The sequence below is a fragment of the Epinephelus fuscoguttatus genome, linkage group LG22, assembly GCF_011397635.1.
Source record: "Epinephelus fuscoguttatus linkage group LG22, E.fuscoguttatus.final_Chr_v1".
Classification (NCBI taxonomy): domain Eukaryota; kingdom Metazoa; phylum Chordata; class Actinopteri; order Perciformes; family Serranidae; genus Epinephelus; species Epinephelus fuscoguttatus.
Genome location: NC_064773.1, coordinates 11,160,959 through 11,184,904, shown reverse-complemented (window position 1 = coordinate 11,184,904; position 23,946 = coordinate 11,160,959). Strand labels below are relative to the sequence as shown.

Sequence of the window (23,946 nt, the reverse complement as noted above, 5' to 3'; positions counted from 1 at the left end):
CTCCCCCACCCTAAACCGCATCCCCCCGCGCATGCGCACTGGCGCAGTGCCGCTGCAACTGCTGGTGTACGGTCAGACGGGTTGTTAGAAATAAACTTGGGGGGAGGACGGAGGTAAAAGTTGGGCTGATCGAGCCTCTGTTGCCCGCTGCTGAACGGAAATGTTGCTAAACGGCTGTGGAGGACGCAGCGATGAAAGGGTCACTTGATTTTTGTTTTTCCGGAGAGGATAACATGTTCCCATGAGCCCATCGCGTTTTCGCTGTGAAGATGATCTTTTATGTAAAGATAGTGACGCAGAGTCGGTGGGAGGTTAATGGTTGTCGAAAAAGAAGCTGATGAAAATTGGTTATTTTTGAGAAATGGTTGGTTACTGATGACATCATGCAGCCAGTATTTTGTGGGCGGGCTCTGAGCTGTGAGGGGAGAGGGGCGCAACTGGAGAGCAGCTACGACCAGGCGCCATTAGGTAACAACGTACTGTGTGTGTGGCTCATTTCCGTAAAGAGGCTTCCCGGTGGGTTAAAGGCAGATAGCTCTAACAGACACCGCCATGTTTCGCCCATTAAAGTAGTAAACAGACTATTTTAATCGGGCGATAAAGTGTGACTTCCTGTTGTTAAGCGAAATTCGTTATCGTTGTCGGGAACAAGATGGCGTCGAGGAGTTCTTTCTTGTAGTGCACGGCCGGGTCGAGCACTCATGGGCGGCGGCGCCGTGCGCGTTCTCGCCACCAGTGTTATTATTTCCTGTTTTCATATCCTGAGAAGTTGACGTGCTCTTCTAATTCACAGCCGCAGCTGCAGACCGAGAGGAGACCTGAGTGCAAATGTTCTTTCATGTGTTTGTGGCATTACGGCTGAACCACAGTTAGCCGTGTAAATGTGTCCTCAGAGACACCTCAGCATCTCTGCAGTGATTGTGAGCGTTAGCCATGTTACATAAGCACCTCATTTCCCTCCACTAATTTTCTGAAAGAGGATAAACTCCCATATACAACATAATAACCTTGTTCCCAGCTGCTGTTTCTGTGTCACTATATTGAGGGCAAAGCTATAAAGCAGCCTACATTCCTTATATGTGTAGCCTGCACATATTTGGCCCATAGAGCTGATTGTGATTCTGATGACTACATCATCCTGTAGAGTTCACCCCTGCCATCTTTGTTCTAGCTTTTGACCCCATCTAGTGGGCCTTACGGGCAAGACGGAGGCATGTATAGGCTATAATGAAGAAATTACAAGGAGTTGAGTAAATCTGTTAGTTATGTTTTTATTATTTACATTTTTTTTTACTTTCCTGCACTCTAGAGTTCAGTGTTACCCTTAATGTGATCTCTGTAAGAGCCACAAACTATTGGACCTAGGTACCAAGTGAGATAAGATTTAAGATGAAATCATGGTTAAAATCAATCAATCATTTACCCATCATGAACTCAAACACTTGATGGAACACCATGACATATTGTTATATCTTAATGTTGTAGTTTTATTGTTGAAAATAAGCTTATGGCGAGTTTTGAGTATCCATGCAGTGGTCAATTTTGAATATGTATTCTTTCAAACTGCAATAAAGAAAACATTCAAATTATACATTAGACGTTTATTTTATTACATTTTGTTTGCTTGCGGCAGTAAGTTTCTCCCGAATTTACCAAAAAGTTAGCATTGTGCAGTGTAGGCCCATATGTTTAGTAGTTGGGTTACTACAGTTGTAGGCCTTATATGTCTGTCATGTTATTAAATGATCAGTTTTCATGAGCTTGAAATATACTATAACATTATTACTAAGGGCCTGAACATTTATTCTGTTTGAGCAATTGTTTCCAATAGAAATGTATTAAATTCCCCAATGTAAATCTTTGAATGCTGTTTTCTCAAAATGAGTTGAACATCGAACGTCAAACATCTCAGCCTCTGTAGCACCTTTGTATACCAAACTTTCCAGTTATACACCTAACTATATTCTGAAGATATTTACAGAGGGATTTGTTAATAAATCATTACTAGCCTGATTTGTGTGACATTTTATTCCCAAAAATGTGGTGAAAATCAATTTTTTAAGGCTACGAACAGTATATTTGATTTTCTAGGTAATAAAAGCAGATATCCTTAAATCCCTAAAATAGTCGTATCTGTATAGGTCTACTAATTGTGATATATCGCATATCAAATTTGATACGTGCAATAATGTAAATTCTGCCACTCAGCTTGTCTATGTTGCTTTGATTTTTTCCTGCTTATAATCAATGACTCAGGTGCAATATCAGTATTGTTTAACTGTGCAGTATCTATACTTCCAGTCTGTAGCATAATATAAGGCCTAAAAGAACAAAATTTACTATTGCAGTGATTAATTAAATTAGTTGGGCACCAGATGAGTAGTTGAGCCAGCCAATTAGGATTCAGGGGAGCAGCCTAGGTCATATATGTTCCAGCTTCAGTCAGTCTCAGAGGGGTTGAGGGGGGGATCCAGTTTGTGCAATGAGTGGAGAGAAGACTGGGGATGGCGTACCAGAGTTTATTGTATGAGTGTGAGTTGAAGACAGATTGGAGGAGAGCCTTTGACTAGCATCCAAAGAGTTACCACACTATTCAGCATTGAGTGACTTAGGGCCAGACATCAGCTGATGTCCCCGTTGTACTCCGTTTTCTGCACTGGAGTACAACTCAGCTTCTGATTCCTCCGCTCCACTACAACAACAATCACAATCCAACAATCAACAGTCCTTCATGGTCAAACTGTCATTCTCCGAGCTCCTCTGAGAAGGGAGAACTCACCTCAAGGAGCTTGTAATGATCAGTCAAAAAGAGAATGACTCGTGTGCCTAAAATGCTTTTGTGTGGCTCAAAAACTCCCCTGCTCATGCCACTCTCCTCCACACTGGCTTTGTCTTCCTCACACACCTCTCACACAGGTGTATACAGTCAGCAATCACGATCTGCTGCTCTGTTTTGACCACACCTTTACCTTCACACCCACTCCTCTGCTGTCAAACCCACCAGGTGCAGCCTGCTGTTCTTCAGGCTGTCTGCTACAAGTCAACAAAGTGAAATCTGATATAGTACTACTTATGCAATAACATATTGCCTGACATACACGTTTTTTAATTACCACTGCATTAATTTGTATGTTGCTTTTTTTCTTCTATAGTTATTTCAGCCTTTACTAATTTTTAGGGATGCACGATAAATCAGCATGTCATCAGTATCGGCCGATATTGGCTTTAAAATGAAATATCAGAATCAGCCAACATGCTGATAATATTGGTACATCATCAGTATCGGCCAAATCGGCTTTAAAATGAACTATCTGAACTGGCGAACATGCTTTTACTTGATTTGCACAATAAATTAATACATACATATATTTTAAAGTATTGTATTTCATGTCTGCATCTGCTGTTTGGCCATCAGGATAAGAGTTTGAATGCATACTAGGATATTAAATCCACTAAAAATTAGGCAGGGGCAAAAGTGATATCGATATTGGTATCAGTGAAATTAATAGTTACATATCGGCATATTGGACATCTGAAAAAAAAAGTCCAATATCGTTCATTGCTACTAATTTTAACTACTGTTATTATATACTATTAGATATTTTAAAGCTACAACAATATAAGTTAATCATACTTTTATAGCGTCATTGTCCTTTTCATGGGGGAAAAACATTTTCAGCTTTGTGACAGTGCATTTTCCAGCTAATCCAAGAGGGTTTTTAAAGTGTCTTATTTATTGTAAGAGGTCAGTTTATCAGAAAAATAAAAATCACCATAATAAATGACAGCCTATTTCAAAGGAAACGCCCTTCCTCCAGGAGAACACACGGGGGCGCTGTGTCCTACATACGTTACTTTCATCCAGCCAATTAACACAAAGGACCAACGGATGTCGTGACGTTATGTCCAATCACAGCTGTCGTTGTTAGGAGGTCGTTTATTGACAAGAGGAGAAGGTGACTCCTCGACGAGCTGGGCTTTACCTCGTATATATCTTGACATTAAACCCAAAAGAAGACAGTTGTTCGCTAAACAGCAGCCATGTCTTCTTTTGGACGGGCGCTGGGAGTCCTCCGGACCGGAACTCAGCTGCTCAGACGCGGGACACAAAGAATAACAACCAGAAAGTAAGTGCCGTCAAGCCCGCTAGCATGTTAGCTGTTAGCATTAGCTGCAGAAACGACTTGCAAACACAACGGCAAATTAAAAACAGCTGAGTTATTTACATCTATCACACTATATTAAATGTTAACCGACGTTTCAAATAATTTAATAATGTCTGCATATTGATATTAAGTGATTTCGGTGTGTTTTAGGGCCAGCGGCGGACCGCACATCGAGCCGCAGTACAGGCAGTATCCCCAGTTAACCAAGAAACAGATATTCGAGTCCGAGCTGCTCAGCGGGGCCATGTGGTTCTGGATCCTGTGGCACTGCTGGCACGACCCTGATGCAGTACTGGTAAGTTAACATGTATTTGTACAAACTGTCCATCCCTGTTTTCATTGAGCATGACGCTGTGGTGCAGGTGGATGCGGTGGTGCAAAGCAACGAAGTACATTTACGCCAATACTCTAATTAAATACAGCACTAGTACCGTAACATTGTACTTAAGTACTTTAATATTCTTCTACTTTTATATTTCCATTCCACTTAAATTCAGAGGCAAAGCTGGTTTTTTGTTTTTTTTTGATCCACTACATTTATTTGACACATTTACCCAGATTCCTAATATAAAATTCAATAAACATATAAATTATGATGTATTATTATGGATAAAGATACGGCTCTATTGATTCCTTGTTGAATTTCAAAAGCTACCTGGCAAGATATATAGTAACTAATAAAGAAGAAAGCCCTCCTTTTATCCGCTGCAACATAATACAATCTCAGTTGAAATGCATCTAAAATATTGTTAATGTATTCAGTGTGGTAAACTATACCCAGGTAAGTTAGAAGCTCTGGAGTGAAAATGAATGCCTGGAACAGCAGAATTACTTTACTGACCTGTAAAAACATGTTGGCCTTGTTACTTGCCACTTTATTGTGAAGTCGGTGGTTTTTATCCATGTCAGAATTCTGAAGGAATCATAAGTCAGGTCTGAGTGAGCCGACTGGTCAGCTATCGTGGTGTTGACAGATTGATCTGATATTCTGTTCAGAAAACAGAAACAGGATTGTCGCCGTGTCTGTTGGGGTTGCTCCAGAAATTAGGTTGCCTATATTTGTAACGTGTGTACTGTTAGCGGTGTTTATCTACAGTATGCCATATTATACAAACTTGACAGGAACAATCTGTTAATTTAGGATGTGAAATAGAAATGATGGAAATTCAAGTTACCTCTCTCCTCTGCAGGGTCACTTCCCCTGGCCTGATGCCTCCCAGTGGACGGACGAGGAGCTTGGAATTCCAGCAGATGATGAGGAATAAGGTAACTTCTTCAGTTTCTTTTGCTTAAAAGGGTAACAGCCCTGAAACGGCTGTTGGCAAACCCACCAGACTCCATTTAAATAAACAGCAATTTCATCACTGTAAAACACATCTCATTTGAAATCAACAGAATTAAAATAAAACACAAAAACATCTTGCTTTGTCTTTCCACTGTTCCAACAATCACCAACTCTGGTTTGATTGAAATAAACTCTTAATTCACAAAGTTAGATGTGAAAATATGCTGCCTCTATACACACTAAAATTACTGTTTATTTAGATGGAGTCTGGTGAGTTTAGTGACGGCAACTTCAGGACTGTTTCTGCTTAAATAAGTTACCCTTCTAATGGACACTCGGACATTTACCAATCTGGGCAACCAGTTTTACTTCCCAATTAGGTAATACCACTGTCAAAATGTCAAAACACAAGATATAAACCTGCTGTTCCTATAAGTCTTTTGAACTAATGGTAGAGTACACCTAAATCTAACTCATTCAGATTTTCTGAAGCTGTCAAAGGTTTGTTAGCATCTTCTGTTTAACATTTCTAAACACATCTGTGTTTTAGCTCTGATCAGATGAGGAACACAAGCTGTAGATTTTGTTAATGTTCAGATTTTACCTGCCACTAAATGGATTACCATTGTTTTTATGGGCTGCTGAGTGAAGCAAATCTACTAACTACTTGCATATTTCGACAGCATTTGGTCAGTGAATGGTTCTAATTAGTACCCTGCAGTTGCATATCTGAATATGACTGTTCAGAAATGAGAATAGGCCCTCGAATGTTTAGTAATTCTTCAAATATTGGCAAAACATCTCAGTGATGTGTCTGTGGAGGAGACACATTGCAACTATTTGATTATGTCATGACATAAAAGAGCCATTTTCACCCCCATTAATTGTGTCTGTGGTAAATCAAGTCCCACTAAAAACACAGAAATAGCTTTATCGACCCATTTAATTAAAGAGGTTGTTGCAGAATAGGCTTTTTCCCACAGTAGAGGTTGTGATGTGTCACAGTAGGAAAAGCAGAGGCGATATTAATAACATTAACAATGGTGCACTTTAAAATAATTGTCCCTGTAACCTGAGAGCTTGGATTCAATTATTATTTACACCTGTGGTTTTCCTACTGTGACAAAAAATCTGATTTCATTATGATCACAGGAGGTATCAGCTGCCAGTTTATTAGGTACACCGAGGTAAAACTAATGCAGTCTAATACAGCAGCCCTGCAGTAAATCCTCCCGTCATGACAGGTGTTCCTATTATTTTGCCCTCTCCGCTTTTATCAGTGAAGGTAGGCTAAATAACAGACAGTTTAACTTTACAAATCACAGCCTCCAAAATGATCATAAAGTTAAAAAACATCTCCTTGAAACAGTTTCAATAAAAACCAAACATTGTGACCTTCATGAATGAAGGATTTACTGCAGGACTGTTGTATTACACTGCAATAGTTTTAGCTTGGTGTACCTAATAAACTGGCAGCTGAGTGTTAGATTTGTTTTTGTCCACTGTTGTTAACATTATCTTGTTTTTTTTGTTTAATAGATGGCCATGAGGGATTCAAGCTGCCGGGCATGTCTTTGTGGAAATCAGGATATTCTGAAAGTCACTGTTGTACATAGACTAATAAAATTATCTTTAAATGTTAAACTGACGTCTTCTCTTAATTTAACATCTTGCACAGCTCGTGTGTTAGTCCAGGCTCGACAAAAAGACAAGCTTGTTATTTCATTAGTTTTATTTACACGCAATTTTTGAAATGCAGAAACAAAATGCAACGCATTAACAGTGTCACAGTTAGCCAGTGTTTGTATATTTTAAATCATAAGCCATTTAAATCTGGAAAAAACCATTGCAAGAACCAACGCACATAACACAAATGTTGAAAGAGAGCTGCGTATAAAAGCAAAAAGGGGGGACAGCTTCTGTACGATGAATACTACAGCTTATAACAAACCCTGCCTGCGGGCTAGCTCGTATTTTCAATGACTTGACATGCAAAGAGTTCAAAAGGTCAAAGTGTAGTGTAAGGGGGAAAAAAAGGAGGGAGGAAATCAGTCTGGCAATGTGATTCACACTCATTTCTTTTGTGTTAGGATTATGTGAAACACCTCATCAGGGCTGGATGATTGATCACACAGTCACTCGCGGGTCATGTGCACTACAAGTCAACCTGAGCAAAGCTTTCAAAGTCTCACGCTGTTCAAAGAGTGGTCTTAAAGCTACTTGGCAACAGTTAGCCTGGGTGTAATGTCGTTTAAAGTCAAACGAACAAGGGTGTTTAACACTGAGCTGAACACGTGTCAAAGAAATACTTCACCCACAGAATCACCATCTGTAAATCAGTCATGACGTACATTGAATTCAAGAGGGAAACTCATCTGTCTCACATGCCTCAATAGGAAACGCTGAACATACTGAGTTATTGACGGATGTACTGATGTCAGCACGGACCCCTGAGGGACGTCCACATGCAGCCCATTTTTTGTGATTGCGCAAACTCGGATCTCTTCCTCCAGTCTGAAACACTGCTGTTAAGCCAGTCGCAGCCACCTTACGACAGTGGTTAGTCTCAAGTTTCTGACAGATGTTTCCTCCAGAACCAGCAGCATCTTATGTTTCACTTTCACCCGAAGTCGCCAGTAGGAGGACGGAAAGCTCACCTCCCAGCCCTCCCATTTAGTACTGGGGGCTGAAGAAGACTGTCAGTTGTACTATGAATAAAACACGGTGCATGTGTCTGCAGCTGTCTGCTGATGGTCAAAGCAGGAAGTGTGTCTGAGCCTTAAATTAGACTTGGAATATTCAGCACAAGTCGTGTGAGAGTCTGTAAATGGACGTTCGCATACAGTTATCATGTCACTAAATCAATATGTTCACTATTTTCTGTTTCTGTGTGAGAAAAATAAAGGTTTTTTTCCACAATTCAAGGTAACACATCACGACTGATTCACATAGGAAAGGTAACTTTGAGACTGGAGTGTTCCTTTAAGAAGCAGTTGGGGGACAATACCAGATTCATGTTAACAGAGGTTGTAACAGTCAGCCTAAAGGTACAACGACTAACCGGTTAAAGCACAGCATGTCATCACAACTTGAAAAACCACGACCATGAAATTATTTTTTTTTTTTTGAGCAATGAAAAAACAAACAAACCTCAGCAGCTCCAAAGCGGGAGGTGAATCTTTTTAAAGTCTTGAGCGAGCGCTGAGAACATCCTGTCTGCATCCATGACGTGGCTGGTGGTTAATCGAAGGTTATGTCCATGGCATCATTCCCTGAGAGTGAAGAACTGCGCACCCCGAGCAAAACACACATCTCACATCAGCACTGTTTTGTTTTTTGTTTTTTTCCAAAGGAAAACCTCACTCATCCCATTGAAGTCCCACAAACGTTCTTCTGAATGCATCGACCACAGTGGCTCAGAATACTTCTGTGTTTTTGTTGTTGTTTTTTTTTTGCTAAATGATAACTGGCACTAGTTGAAAAAGCTCAGGTGTAGATATGGAAGTTTCTCAACCTAACCTAGTCTCTATTCGCACATAGCCCAACACCTCTGGCTACAGGGAGAAGAGGAAACCCCAACAGACAAGAATCAACACAGGATCTATTCAACTGGGAGGGGACGGGTGGGAGAAGGAGCTGTGACAGAATAGAAGGTAATAAAAGATTTGTAGGTAAATTGCTACTCAACAGATGATGATCACATGAACTCTAAAACACTCACATTTATACAAAAAAAGTATGCGTTAAAAGATAAAAAAGAGAAAAATCAACCCCGTTAAAAGGAAAAACATCCCTCGGAGTAATCCGAGGCTTTAGGGTCAAAATATAATAAAATCATTATCTCTTTCAATTAATAAATACATCATTCAGAATCCATAAAAATAACACATTAAAAAAAATCAACAACATAGATAAAACAAGAAATAAATTAAGCATGCGAGTCGTTTGTCGTCATTTTTCGAGACTGAGCAAACGACTCGTAATTCCTATTTAAACAAATTCAGAGAGGCAGCACTTTGGGCAGCTCGCCTTCAGCCAACAGTCACTCGGACACACAGATTCCCCTCTGACGATCAAAAATAGTGCAGATCTGAGAGTTGAATTTGCACCAAAGTCTCTAATGCATCTATTTAGATCCATACGGGGGCGGCAGGCTGAGCAAGGTGCTCCAGACATCCCTTTACTGAGCAACACTTCCCAGCTCCTCCCTGGGAGACATGGGTTCTGGGTCTGCCCCGGGGCCTCCTACCAGTTGAACATGCCTGAACACCTCTAACAGGAGGCGTCCGAACCACCTCAACTGACCGCTTTCGATGCGAAGGAGCAGCGGCTCTATTCCAAGCTCCCTCCAGGTCCGAGCTCCTCACCCTATCTCTAAGGTTGAGCCCAGCCACCCCACAGAGGAAACTCATTTTGGCCACTTGTATCTGCGATCTGGTCACTACCCAGAGCTCATGACCATAGGTGAGTATTGGAGCTAGGGGTGTCAATGGTTAACTGACGAGAATATTTTTCACATGTCTATCTACTGGTTAATTTTGCCTCTCTTCAGTTTACAGCACTGTGCACCACATTGGGAAATTAAAGATTAAAGATCATCATACCGTATTTATTTGTTTGTCTACGATACTGGGGAAAAAAAAGAACTTGAAGGAGAATTTCGACTACATTTTTGTCATTTTTTAAAAGGGCAAATTTACTGCCATTTAAAAAAAAATTACTTCAAATTTCAATTATATTAATGAAAGGTTTGTCAGCCAAAGATGACCCTTATGTTTTAATTCCTTTAACGGTCATTCTGTTTTGTGATACCATGAAACAGTGATATTTTCTGTTTCGATTATCATACGGTGAAAATCTCATACTGTTGTGGGAGTTAATTAGCTAGCAGCGCCACTTAGTCGGTGATTCCTGCCAGTAGTGCTATCCCGACCCGACAGTTCTGCTATAGAAACATGATAGCCACCTTTCAGTCTCGCCCCATTTCGCCCTGGTGAGTAAGCAGCTCAACTGTTAGCCGCAACCCACTTTAGCACCATTGTTAGCTCTGCTAGCACAGTGAGCAGTGTCAGCATAATTAACAACTGTAACATGGTTTTGCAGCTCAAATTGAATGTGCTTACTCACTTGGACAACCTTGGGGGAAACCTGAGGGTGTCTACTATGTTTCTGCAGCAACGCCGAGTTGCCACTGGGATTGCGTTACCAGCAGTAATCTCAAAATAAGTGGTGTCGCTAGCTAGCTCCCACCAGGCCCAGGTTGTGCTCAGTGCAGAGGGACCAAGGCTAACGTTAGCTAACCAGTGGAGACCAGAGGGTGGGCAGTGGGCACTATGTTTCCGCATTTTTACGTGCCAGAAAATTAAATAAAATTCAAGATATTTACATAACAGAACATTTAAATTTCACCACCTCGAAATGGAGAGCGCTTTGAAATGCTGCGCTAAAGCTCATTGAGTCGATGGAACATTGACCAAAAACAAAGGCCTCTTGTATTTCACATGACTTTCCATTTTTTGTTAAAAATGAACCGGTTAGTTACCAATTAATGTGTGGCGGGCTATCGAAAGCAAATTTAACCAAAGCTGACATCCTGAGTTGAAACATAGATGGACTGGTAAATCCATCTCACGCTCCGTTTTACCCTCACTCGTGAAAAAGACCACGAGATATGAGAACTCCTTTGCTTGGGGCAGTGACTGTCTCCCAGGAAACTATGGCCTTACACTCTGAGGTGCTGACTCTCATCCTGACCCCTATACACTCAAACCGCCCCAGTGCACGCTTGAGGTCACGCTGTGAAGAAGCCAACGTAACTGCATCATCTGCAAAGAGCAGAGATGCAGCTCTGTCGTCCCCAAACCTTTATAGATTTTTACAAATTGAAGAATCGGGGGAAGGATGCACCAAAGTGCTGCCTCTGTCTCATCTTTCCTCTCTCCACAAAGTCATTATTGCTGGTGTGATTGAGATAAAGGAGGGGCTGGAAGGGACAAGCATGAGTGGAGAGAAGTACATACAATAAGCACCATTTTGAAATCTCAGTTAGTTCACCGCGTCCTCCTTAGCACCTCGTTTCCCCCCTCAGAGCCAGAGGAAAAAAACAAAAGACCCTGCTAGAGATATACAGCTCCGTTTCATCTGCTCCTCCGTCCCGTTCAGTCTGTCGCAGATAGCCGTGAAGCAAGTGAAGCTTGTGCGGAGGGGAGGGTGCGTTCAGCAGAGAGAGGAAATATTAAAATGTGATGCAGATGATGTTGGCATCGGAAGCTGCTCCCCGGCAAAGCGAGCGTTTCTGTTGTTTGTTTGGTAGACCTCCTACGTCTCCTTTGTCCATCTGAATGCCCGCAGGAGCTTCAGTCCACCTTTCCCTGCAGCAGAAAATATTCATAACATGCTTGTCCCTCTCCGCTTCCCGTAGCTCCTTTCTGTTTTGTTCTTAGTGTGCTTGTGGTGAAGCTGTGCACTTGCTTATTTCAAATCCAATACCCTGTCTCCAAAGCATGCACAGTGAGCGTGTTTTACGTGTCAAGGTTCCATCGGTCTCCAGGCAGTGTGTTCATTTTTTTTTCCTTCTCTCCGTTTCTACAGCACAAAAAAGTGTCTGGTAACAAATACACCAATGTTTCTTTTTTCTTCTTCTTCTTCAAGAATACGTTCCCACGTGTCACTTTGCTTTTGAAGATTTGGAGTGTTACACAAAGACGCGATTGTGTCTGTTGAGTTTCAGGATCTTCCCCAGTCTCTGCTTGGCTGTGGCCATTCCTTTTTTGGGCCGCTTGCCTGAAAGGAAAACAACAAGAAAGAAAATTACGACAGTGTTAGAAATGAGCCTAAAAATGAGTGAATGATCAAAATGCATGTCTACTAGTGCTGTAAATAATGATTATTTGGTAACTGTTTCGTGTAAATGTTGTCATATTTTATGTCTGTCTAAAATAGTAAAAAAAAAAAAAATACCCATCCCAATTTAAATGGTGACATATTTAAATGTCTTTTTTAAACCAACATTCCAAACCCCAAAATATTTACTCCTATTTACTTTCATAAAAGACAAAGAAAACCAGCAAAAATGTATAACTGAGAAGCCAAAACCAGTGAATTTCCCGGCTTTTTTTTCCCTTTTCTTTTTAAAAGATAAATGAGACAATCAGAATTGTTGCAAATATAAATTGTAAATTATATGTATTATTTTTTCAAATTTATTTTTATTTTAACATTTTTAATTTTAATTTTATTTTCAATTGTTATATATTTCTAAGGTCATATAGGCGCACATTATCAGTTCATTTATTTTATTTATTTACTGCTATCGATAGCATTTTTACATCTCATTAATGCTGCTCTCAGTCCCTTCTGCACATCATCTGTTATCTTTTAATTAGTTTTTCTTTGCCTAATCTCAGGGTTCCTACACATTTGGAATTTCAAAATTTATAATATATCAGTGTATCATATTTCACATCATATTTAATTATTCTTAATAGACGATTGTAGCCAAGTACCATAATGGCATGCAAATAAAAACTCAGGTAAGTTCAATGTCTGGGCTGAGGCAAAAAGGTTGGGACTCTGGGTGCAAGCGATGCTGTAACGAGATGTTGGTGTTTTTTCCTTTCATGTGGCTCAGAATCGCCTTCTCCCCCATGTTGGCGATGTCAATCGGTTTCACACAAAGCTTGCATCTAGCTCTGTGTGTGAATTGGGAATCCTTGGCCAACCAGTATTTATATACGGTATCGTCAAGCCATCCATCCAAAACTTGCATCTACCCATTGTGAACCACGTGCAACTTGTCTTCTTGTCGGAGGTGCAGTGTTGGAGTGAAACTTGATACCTGGGGGGCTGGAGGAGGGTCATGGGGCAGCTGACTGGACATACCACTTGTCAATCAGGTAAAAGGGGCGGGATGTTTTCTGAGACGTTTGCTCGACAAAAACTGCTTGGCCCAGCATAAAACACGATCCGGACTGATTAAATTATTTTTGGAAATACCTAATTTTCTATTTTAGAAAACAATGTTTTAGAACAGTGGTAATAGTCTGGAAGCATAAATATTTTTCCATGCTTTATTTTTCATTTTCCATACTTTTTAATACCTGGAAATTGATCAAATTTATTTCCATACTTTCCATACTTGCGTAGGAACCCTGTAATCTATTAATTTAAAAAAGGTTCCCTCCAGATGCATTTTTCTCTGATTTGAATAACTGTTTGACAAAAAGTTAAAGTACCACGTTTTTAACATTTTTAAAATTACATAATAATAATAACTTTATTTATGTAGCACCTCTAAAAATGGAGTTTACAAAGTAATTTGGCAAAGAAAGCAAAGCAAAGGCAACATACCTCAGAGGCTACATAACAACAGATGCCAAAAAGCAACGCTGAACTAAGGCATGAAAAAAGTTAAAGTGCAATTAAACAAGAGAAGATGCAAAAATATACTTGAAAGAAGACTGATGATGATGATGATAATTTGTCAAACTTCAAATGTCAAAATAAAATTTAAAAAACAAAATCAGCGAACTCTTGAATAAAAACACTGTTTTGGCTCTCTACTGACAAGAAGTAAAAATGTGATTTCCAAACCTTTCGTGGCCTGATTGCTGACAGGTGGGGGGTTGGGGGCGTGCCTCTTGGAAGGGTGCAGCGGCGGAGACATCGAGGGGTCACAGTACTGGTAGTCCGTCTCTGGGCTGGGCAGCCCCTGATTGTCCCAGGCCTCGCTGCTGTTGCCCTGGCTGTCCATCGGGCTCTTGCCCCCCTGCAGTCGGTGCTGGTGCTGCGCCTCCTCCCTCCGCTCCAGCGGCGAGCACTGGCTGGAGCCGGACCACCAGGGCTCCCGGGACGAGGTCACCTTCTCCGGCTTGGAGGAGCACAGCAGACCAGCCATGGACAGCATCCCCTGAATGGCCTCTTCTGTGCTGGGTGAGGTAGGACGTTCTCTGCAGGGAGAAGACACGACTTCTTATTTACTATCTCTCAGTGTGTGTATAAAAATAATACATGTCTGAGCTTTGCGGATCACCACAATGGGACAGTGTTTCTCACCGTTTGAGTGGTTTGTGTTTGTGCCTGAGTTTCTGGCCAGACTGGTCCAGCTCTATGGTGTGCCCTGAGCCTCTCTGCTGAGATGAGCCCCTTTCTTCATCCTCCTCTTCATCCTGGGAACTCTCTGAATCCTCGTCAGAAGACGACGACGACGACGACGACGACGACGATGCTTTACGCTACATTGACAAGATGCAGATGTGTTTACAACTCTGGCACGACACACAATTTAATGTATCACTTACCAGTTGCTGTTTAAACTGCTGTACCTGCATGCACATCTTAAATTGTGGCCTTGCCTATATTGTGAGTATGGACTGTATTTGTAGCTTTGTATCACCGTCTACTGTCTGTTCTGCATGTTTAAATCAATAATAAACATTATAATGTTTCCATGGATACATTTTGCCTACAACACAGTTTTAAGAGACACTGATACTACAAGGAAAACATTAATTATGGAGCTGTAATAAGACTCCAAACAACCAAATTCATCTCAATATCTCTGAGCCGCATGTGCTTCGGTGTTTATGACATTTGTTGCTGTTGCTCAGTATTTACCCCTGTGGGAGAGTCACTGTCTGAATCCACGTCTGACACGCTGGAGTGTCCTGAGACTTCTTCCCTGAGTTCAGTCTTCACCCTCTCCAGACCGCCTGAGAACACACGGTCAGTGTTAAACATCTACACAGTAAACAGACTACAAAGCTTAAAAAAGGTTTATTTATCATAGTAACAGCCGCTGGTGACTTACTGAAGTGTGTGGGTTTCTCGACTGTTCTGTGCTGCTCTCGACTGTCCTGTGTCCTCTCCAGCTTCACGTCCACACGACTCTTTGGTGGGCCGACAGATGACCGTTCACCCTCCGTCTTCACGGGGCTGCTGCCTGGCCGCCTCATGTCTCTGCACACACAAACATCCATGTTTGAGTGATGAAATCAAATGTAACTCTGATATAAAATACTGAGAATCTCGACTGTAGAATAAAAAGATTTACATCATCAAAACTCTTGACTGTGGTGTGACGAATCAAAGTGAGGGTTTGTCTGTGCAACTTAATTCCCCTGTTGTTTTCTGCTTAAAGGCAAACGTAAAGTTATTTAAGAATTTTATTGTTGAACCTTTCAGACTCTCGTGCCTGAAATGTTCTCATTTTGTTCCCCAAATTCAAGTTGGCTGATTGTGTGCAAATGACCACTGAGCCTCACTTAATGAGAGGCACAAACATAACTGTGTTAACCGAAGAGACGTGAGCTCCCACCTGATAATTCTGCCGTTGACCAGCATCAGCCGTAGGTGGTTGTCATCTAAAGACTCTGCAGCAGCTGCTGATGCAGTTGACACTTTGTTGAGCTTCCCACGAACCTTGGCACAGAACGCCGCATCCTGAGTACAACAGACCCGCGTCAGTTAATAAATATTCAGTCTATTACATCTTTAATCCACATGTACATGCCAAGGGAGCATCTACACTACTGTCAGTAAACACTGACTGCTCACCTCCTCCAGCGGTCCCACCTCCAGCCTCTTCAGCACCTCCCTGGTGTGCCGCTCCAAGATGTCCAGGTTGGAGGGCAGTTTGGGGGCCTGTCGCTGCTGCTCCCTCAGCCGCCTGGCAGCCCTCCTCGCCTGCCGGGCCTGGCACAGCCTCTCCAGTGTGGCACGAGTGGCCGGGCAGCCGTTGGTTCCAGATGCTACTCCACACCCACTTCCCTGAGATTTCACTGGCTTGCTACCACCGACTGGCTCCTCCTGTTGACGTGAGTAAAACACACTGGAGTCAAGTTTCTATCAGAGTCAGTAATTTACAAGTTTACAAGTGTCATGCAAGATTTTTGAATTGTTTCATGTTTAACATTTTTTAAAGCTGCCTCATTACCACCCGTCGGCGTGCATCCTTTGTGTGGTCAGTCAAGGTTTTATTTTACGCAGAGTAACATAAGTCAACAACCAAAACAGGAAAACATCACAGTGGTATAAATGTACAGAAGCACAGTGCATTCACTCAAGAAAAAAAATATTTGCCCTGTCTTTCTGATTTATCGAGACAATATTGTCTCTCGTTTATTCACAATTTTTATTTTCATGAAAACTTTTCTTGTAATTTTGAAATATTATTCTTGTTAATTCGGAAAAACCGGGCAAGTATTTCTATTAAAATGAATGCATAAAGCTTCCGTATAAACAGAATATATGAAAAAAAACAATGGTTCAGACACTTAATTTCCTGCATTCTGGTAACTTTTAAGGCACCAATTTGTGCCTTCTTTTTGCATTTAATGTTGTAAATGTCTCATATTTTGTCAAAATAAAAGTCGGGTGGCACAGTGATGCAGTGGTTAGCTTTGTCGCCTCACAGCAAGAGGGTTCCTGGTTCGAACCCCAGGGTGGGGAAGCCTTTCTGTGTGGACTTTGCATGTTCTCCCCGTGTCAGCGTGGGTTTCCTCCAGGTACTCCAGCTTCCTCCCACAGTCCAAAGACATGCAGGTTAACTGGTGACTCTAAATTGTCCGTAGGTGTGAATGTGAGTGTGAATGGTTGTCTGTCTCTATGTGTCAGCCCTGTGATAGTCTGGTGACCTGTCCAGGGTGAACCCCAGCTCTCGCCCAATGTCAGCAGGGATAGGCTCCACCCCGTATTATTTCAATGTAACATTTTTGAATAACAATATAAACTTCATCCTTCATATGCTGTCTCTAAGACAGTGGTTCCCAACTGGTCCAGTCAAGGGGTCCGGATTCCCCCTTAGTCATTAAGTCAAGGTAGAAAAAGTTTAATAGCGTCATACTTGCCTTTGGCCACGATATTGGGGTAGTTTGCTGTCTCTGTCAAGTAGCTGTCCGTTATTCACTCACTTGACAGCAGGAAAAGGCACTTCAAAATAAAAGCTAGTGCCAGAAATTCAGTGTACTTTAAATACATTGTGTTATTTACAAACTTGACACATTCGCAAGTCAACTGCGGTCCATACAAAATGGCCCCAGGACCCATTTTTGGACAACAAGGACAAATTCAGCCTACTTAAAGTGTCATCAGCCTGTCTTCTGTCCTTTGTATTTTATTGCTTTTTCGATGTACGTCCTTTTTTGTGACAGCGAATCTGAATTTTTTTTGCCCTTCTGAGCTTCCATATTTGAATGAGTGTACAGATAGCAATGTGTGGGTACTTTGTTTTGTTTGTGTAGCTTTTTGTTAACAAGTACCTGTATAAAAAATGCTCAGTTCAGGATTTGAGCTTTTCTCAGAGGAGACATCAACACCTGAATTAAAAACTCTGACCCTCCCTTTTATCCTTCCCTCCTTGTCCCCTCTCTTACCTCCAGGTAGCGGATTTCCTTGGTCAGCTCTTTAATGAGATGGTTCGGCCTGATATGGTCTGGTACCTCACTGGTGGGCTCAGTCACCTGCGAAGCCACAGCAGAGCACATTCAGACAGAAGAGGTGAACAGAAAGGAGTCTGTTGTCGACCACTGACACACATCCAGGAGATAAGAACCAACAGTGGTGACGACTGTGTAACAATAACCATCTGCACTGGAGATATTCGAGGCAGGTGCGGGTATACGGAGATGACCGTGAGAACACTGTGGCCGACGCTCACCTCTCTTTTCAACCAGGTCCTCAGTGCACTGATTAAAGCCTTGACTCCCTCCACTAGGTAGGTCGGGGGCGGACAGTTGTCCTCCCGTAGCTCTGAGAGGGGAGAAAACATACATAAGAGTTAAACCTGTAAAAATCACAGACAGAAAATTTAAAACTGAAATCATTAAAGTAACCAAGGGAGATGTTTACAGCTTTGCACTGTAACTTTTCCCAAGCTAATGCTTAAAGGTACACTATGTTGAAATTGTCTGTTACTGTCTGTAAACTCGTTCGCCAGAGAAAGTGAAAAGCCAACTCCAGATTCACTCTCGTTTGGGTATGAGCTTTGTCCACTTGATGTTTTGCCTTGTTATATTTGCAAGGTTTTTTGCAGCACCGTGTTCACAATTTTCATAGCTTTCTCTTGGTTGCCTGCTGCTTACTGTCTGGCGGGTCCATGTCATTGGTCCGACAGCCCATTAGACCGACGGTCCGCGGTGCTGAACGGCTCCCGGCGGGCGTATTTCTACCTTGATGGTGCGCTGCAACCGGCTCTGGGTCAGCTGGGAAAGGCTTGAGGCGAAGCAGGCTCACGGCTTATGTGTTTGTCACTTTCTTTTTCATTTTAACCCACACCATGATCTTTTCCTGACCCTAACCAAGTGGTTTTTGTGCCTAAACCTAACCAGACCTTAACCACAGGGCATCATGATGATTTCGGAATAACAGGACTTTGACCATTGATCTTCTGAATTTAGTTAACATCGATGTAATACCTTTTGGCTTTACAGTTTTAGACTCTATCAAATGTTTTTCATTGGCAGAACACTGTGGCTGACACTCACCTCTCTTTTCAACCAGGCAGTTTTGTGATTTTGAATTTTGTAGGGAGGAACAATTGGCTGATGATGTTTTAAAATCCTTGTTCCTCTTATTATTGTTGTTATTATTATTATTTTTTTTTTTCCTTAATTGTTGATTTTTTAATTAATTTGCACAATAAATATTGTTTTACTTGTTTAATTGTTTCTTTTTTTAAGTTAAAATTATGTTTGTTACATGTAATATAAGCCTAGAAATATCATGTTTCGTCATCTTTTAAAATGATGCTTCACAATAAAAACATTTGAAAAATCCCAAACTGTAAAGCCAAAAAGTATTGCATGGATGTTAATTAAACCCAGAAGAAAACAATAATCAAATATTGTGAAATGTGTGATGTGAATTTGGTCAACTCTTGTGTTAAAACAGTCACTGCTTTATGACCCAAAAAACACAAAACAAAAACCATTAGTTTGATTTTCTTTTGCGAACTGTGAAAAATGACCCTACTTCTTTAGGGTAAGATATACCTTTTAAAAATCTAAAAATACAGAGTCACAAAGCTGCGTTTCTTAGTTGAAAGTGTGCATGCAGTGGGTATCATAGGGACTGAACTGTGTCTTGAACAATTAAACAACATACATTTGAATAGATGCTCCTAGCAAAGATTTGCTTTACATTTACGGCTTGTTATCGGTCCTGTTGTTTTCTGTTTTACATCTGATGTTGTGTGTTCTTATCTGCATGTGTGTGTGTTTATATATCAACATTAGACTCTCACCTTTTAGCATTTCCAAGAGGTTCTTGGCCACATACCAACAGATGGCCTCGAAGTAGGGAAACTTGAAGAGGTCTGGGGTTTTCAGACGACGCTCCATTTCATAACACCTACAATCCAACAGATGAAACACAATTTAGTGATAAACTAACAAACACAAGAGCAAATTTATTTCTAGATTATATTAAAATAAACACAATCAAGCTGATTATTTGTACTATATGAGCTGTTTACCTGAGCTGCATGCCAATATTGAGGTTGTGAAGGAAGTTCCCTCCAAACGCCATGCAATCCTGAGAGGTGAGAACAGCATGGATCCAGCCTGCAGGGGGCGCCAGAGCACAGAGTTTACACAACCTACCCACACACTGACATGCAACAATACTACACTTAAGAGAGAAGAGCTACACTTCAATACAATGCAGTTGATTAAACATGTAGCTTAGAGTGACGTGCATGTGGATATTTACAGCACTTAAATGACACACGTGTACACACAAAAACAAACTTCTGATCCTCCCACAGTCAGACTTTAAAAAGATAAGGCTGTCTATTCCACCGTCGTGCTCCCCCTCAGATAAACACTTCTCTTTATACAACCCAAAGTGAGAGAAAGCAGAGTCTGAGGGAGGGGGGGTGTAAGGCTGATAGACAGGCCTGATAATGGACTGGTTGACTGACCTACTGTGCTCTCTGACCCCCACTTAATTCCCACCTCTCCACACCCTCTCTGCCAAAAGCTCTCCTTTACAACACTGCTTCAGCCTGCTGAGAAAGCATGGGCTGCGAGACTGATTGAGGACGTCCAGCAGTTGACGGGCTCAACTGAGCTTTGTCTGTCTGTGTGCACGGGCAGCGCAAAGAAACTCTATCCGCTTACAAAGTCTATAGAGAGCCTACTGATGGATGGATAATGGTACGACTGAAGACATTAGCTTCACTCAGATGAATGAAGGCATGTCATATTCAGTTAGCGACATGAAACACAAACATCTTTTTACCCTCCGAACGCTACTTCTAATTAACAACAGCAGCGCCGCTAGTTAAAGGAATGTACGGAGTCACGTGCAGAGGAGAAGCTGTGATCTGCAGAGTCAACTCTACTTTCATCTTATTACATAATAGCACTGTTCTCCTTCATTTTTCCATTGCAATTATGATCATTAAGAACTGTTTGGGTTGTTGCTCAGGAAGACATTCGCTCTCTGTTATTTTCCCTTGGCAATGATAGAGGACCTTCAAGAAGAAGCCTGTATTTTCCTGGCAGGAGCCATGGGAAGCGTGATTATTTTTACTTTTGGATGCATGCGAAAAGACAAACAAATCCGACAACAGGTCAGCCGAGTTGGTGCAGAGGAGTCAGGCACTGAGCACAGAGGCATAACATTAGAGCTGTCCGACAGGGGTAAGCAATTAATCACATTTCAATGTCAATATCAAGGTCAACACACTTGTCAGCTCTCAAACGATTTAGACTGATAAAAAGCACTACAGGTAAGAGGAATAATGTGTATTTTTGACTTTGGGGTGAACTGTCCCTTTAAAGAAAGTAATTGAAAAGCCTTTTTTCCCAACAACTGAACATGTTCTTGGCATTAAACAACTGTTTTGATGTTTTCCAGTCACACGAGCACAGAGACTGCTCTTGTTGAAGAAGTATTTCACTGCTGGAAACATTCTTTTAATAAAACTTGACTGTCTACAGAACAATTACCTTTGAAATTGGTGCTACAAGACCCAAGAAACAAGAGAAAAACAGCTGTTGCATTTGGTTTTTGGTTTTTTTGGTTTTGCTCACGAGGCAGAAAGCCTACAACTACTAGAACGCACCGGACCAACAGAGTCCTCCAAGAATGAGTCCGAAAACCTAGAAATGAGCTTGCATTTTGGTTCGCTGGTCTCAACATCAATTGTTTTTTTTGGGTTTTTTTTAAATGGGTTTTGGTGAGACGCCTGAAATAAGCTCTGTGGTTTACACAATGTGACTCATGAATTTTCAAGCTTTGATGCGTCTTAAAAAAGCTAAGCTGCTAACAAGTGGCTAAATGAGACTATGTAACATCATCATGCCGACACGGCCTTGCAGCCTCGTTGTGGTCGGGATGTTAAGTCATGCGACTGTGGTGTAGTTTGTTTATAGAATGGCGTTAGCATTTACTTCTGGTGGTTGCATTGAGGCTTCAAAAAACCATAAAAGTGGATATGTCCCACTGGCTTTTTGACAAGTTAACCAGGGCAATGCTGACGTCTGTGTCAGCCTACAGAAAACGTCATCTCTGGGGCGTTTTATAAACGCTCCCACTGGTAGGAGACGTGACGCATGCTTGGGTATTTTGACACAGGAAAAAATGTGGCGGCCAGCTGGTAACAAGCGATCATGAATTACAGCTAAACACAGAGCTAAAATATGTTTCTGAGGCCAGAAACTCTAACAGAATATTGGTTCATATTTAATCAGAACTGCTTAGTTTTACCATTTGAGCTCCATTTTTTTTTACAGGGAACAGTATGCTGCCCTGTTCATGAACTCTCATATTACAGCCAAACAGTGCACTAAAGCAGTGGTCCCCAACTGGTGGGTCACGGGCCCATTCTGAATGGACCGCAAGTGGCTCACAAACATGTCAAGTTTGTAAAAAACACACTTTATGTTTAAATACAGTGAATTTGCAGCACAGAGTTTTTATTTTGAAGTGCCGTTTCCTGCTGTACAATGACTGAATAACAGAGACAGCAAATTAGCTCAACGACATGACCAAACACAAGTATGGCGCTGAATGTATTAAACTGTCTAAACCTTGAACTAATGACTATGGAGAAATTCGGATCCTGTGGCTGGACCAGTTGCTCTAAAGTTTGAGGACATTTTAGGTGAGAAATAGGCACTACAGTAACAGAACCATTTGATCAGCACTGCCTGGTTTTACAGTTTGAGTTGAGCTTGAGGGAGAGAATGTCTTTGTGTCATGGGGGTGGGCATACAAACATGCACGTAAACAGTGATGTGGGAGGGAAGCCGCTGCTAGTCAGGCGGCGATTCTCTCTTAAGTCGGCCTGTTCTTCACCGTCCCCGTCATGTGACAGTTAATGGCCTCTTCGTTTGCGAGGACAAGGAGGGCGCGCAATTCCTTGTCTCCCCAGTTGCTCATCTTTACAGTGTCTGTCAGGTTTGCGTTTCCCTCTTGCTACTAGCTGCTTGCTAATTCCTGCCATCAGCTGTTTCCTGTTTAGCCACCACCAGTGGCTCGCACGTGCGGCGTCATCAACAGCCCCTCCCGTTGCTGAAGGCCACCTCGGATTAACTTGCCATTCTGCCTCTGTGTGTCTAAACACTCGCAGCTTGCCGGTAAAACGGCTCAACATTCGCGGAAAATCTGGCAGTATAAAAGGGGCTTATAGTGCAAGCAACAGCCCTGAAGCCAGCAAAAGTTTGCCGGAAGATGGGAGAGATGAGCAGGAAGATCTAGACGCTGGTAAGATGGAGGGAAACTTTCCATAGCTCACTTATATATCCCCCTGACATTATTATGATACAAAGCTGGTTGAAAATTGGCAAAGTGTCCCTTTAAGGTCTGGAACGACATCCACTTAAGCATTAACAGTGGCAAAATTTCAGTCTCAGTATTATTAGATCTCAGTGGAAACTGGGATGGACTTCCTGGCACTGTGCTAAACTGGCGTGAATTCAATCTCAATGATAAGGACTCTGCTGTGTCCTTATTTTACCCTTTAAAATCTATTTATACTTGTCTTTTTATACTGCCTTGTAAGGCACTTTGAAATGGCTTGTTGTTAAAAGATGCAGTACAAGTCGCCTCTACCTTGTCATCAGTATTCACAACATATGGTCAACTTTACTAACATTGCTCATAACCGGGTGTTCTTTCTTGGGATGTTCGTTACACTAGAGGACGAAAATACAGATTTAAGAAGAGGTTAAGTGGTGTATGAGCTACTGTCAGTCACCAAACGAACCAAACTACAGGCGTGAAAGCACCTTAACAGCAGAACGAGAGCTGCTTTGGTCGTGATGATAAACAGCGCCACATAAAACACATCACACGCACACATTAACATGACCACAGACCTGTAGGGATGAGCAGGGTGGTTCCTTGGGGCACGACACATTTGTAGCACTTATCCACTTTGTCCCCAAAGAACACTTCACTCTGATTGGGCGAGGAGCTCCATGCCTCATATAGTGCAAGGTTGGCGGGAGTGGGCTTGATCAAGTAGAAGATCTTCTCACCCTGTGGAGC

The 23,946-nt window shown here is 41.7% G+C and overlaps 2 protein-coding genes across 2 annotated transcripts in view; one reads left to right on the top strand and one right to left on the bottom strand.

Moving 5' to 3' along the window:
- The first annotated feature begins 3,915 nt into the window (after positions 1-3,915).
- Positions 3,916-7,095, top strand: ndufb2 (NADH:ubiquinone oxidoreductase subunit B2). The gene is made up of 4 exons (XM_049566511.1): positions 3,916-4,127; positions 4,317-4,461; positions 5,357-5,432; positions 6,991-7,095. The coding sequence occupies exons 1-3, from the start codon at positions 4,042-4,044 to the stop codon at positions 5,429-5,431; spliced, it is 306 nt and encodes a 101-aa protein (XP_049422468.1). The 5' UTR covers positions 3,916-4,041; the 3' UTR covers position 5,432; positions 6,991-7,095.
- Positions 7,096-9,114: 2,019 nt separating this feature from the next.
- The window catches only part of kdm7aa (lysine (K)-specific demethylase 7Aa), a 35,140-nt gene continuing 20,308 nt past the window's right edge, over positions 9,115-23,946 (bottom strand). Inside the window, exons 7-18 of the mRNA XM_049566482.1 lie at positions 23,775-23,937; positions 19,922-20,009; positions 19,691-19,797; positions 18,107-18,198; positions 17,823-17,909; positions 16,006-16,257; positions 15,767-15,891; positions 15,260-15,408; positions 15,067-15,161; positions 14,506-14,684; positions 14,044-14,399; positions 9,115-12,234 (exon numbers count right to left, since the gene is read on the bottom strand). Of these exons, the coding sequence (XP_049422439.1) occupies positions 12,146-12,234; positions 14,044-14,399; positions 14,506-14,684; positions 15,067-15,161; positions 15,260-15,408; positions 15,767-15,891; positions 16,006-16,257; positions 17,823-17,909; positions 18,107-18,198; positions 19,691-19,797; positions 19,922-20,009; positions 23,775-23,937 (1,782 nt within the window). The 3' untranslated portion in view covers positions 9,115-12,145. The remainder of the gene's footprint in view (positions 12,235-14,043; positions 14,400-14,505; positions 14,685-15,066; positions 15,162-15,259; positions 15,409-15,766; positions 15,892-16,005; positions 16,258-17,822; positions 17,910-18,106; positions 18,199-19,690; positions 19,798-19,921; positions 20,010-23,774; positions 23,938-23,946) is intronic.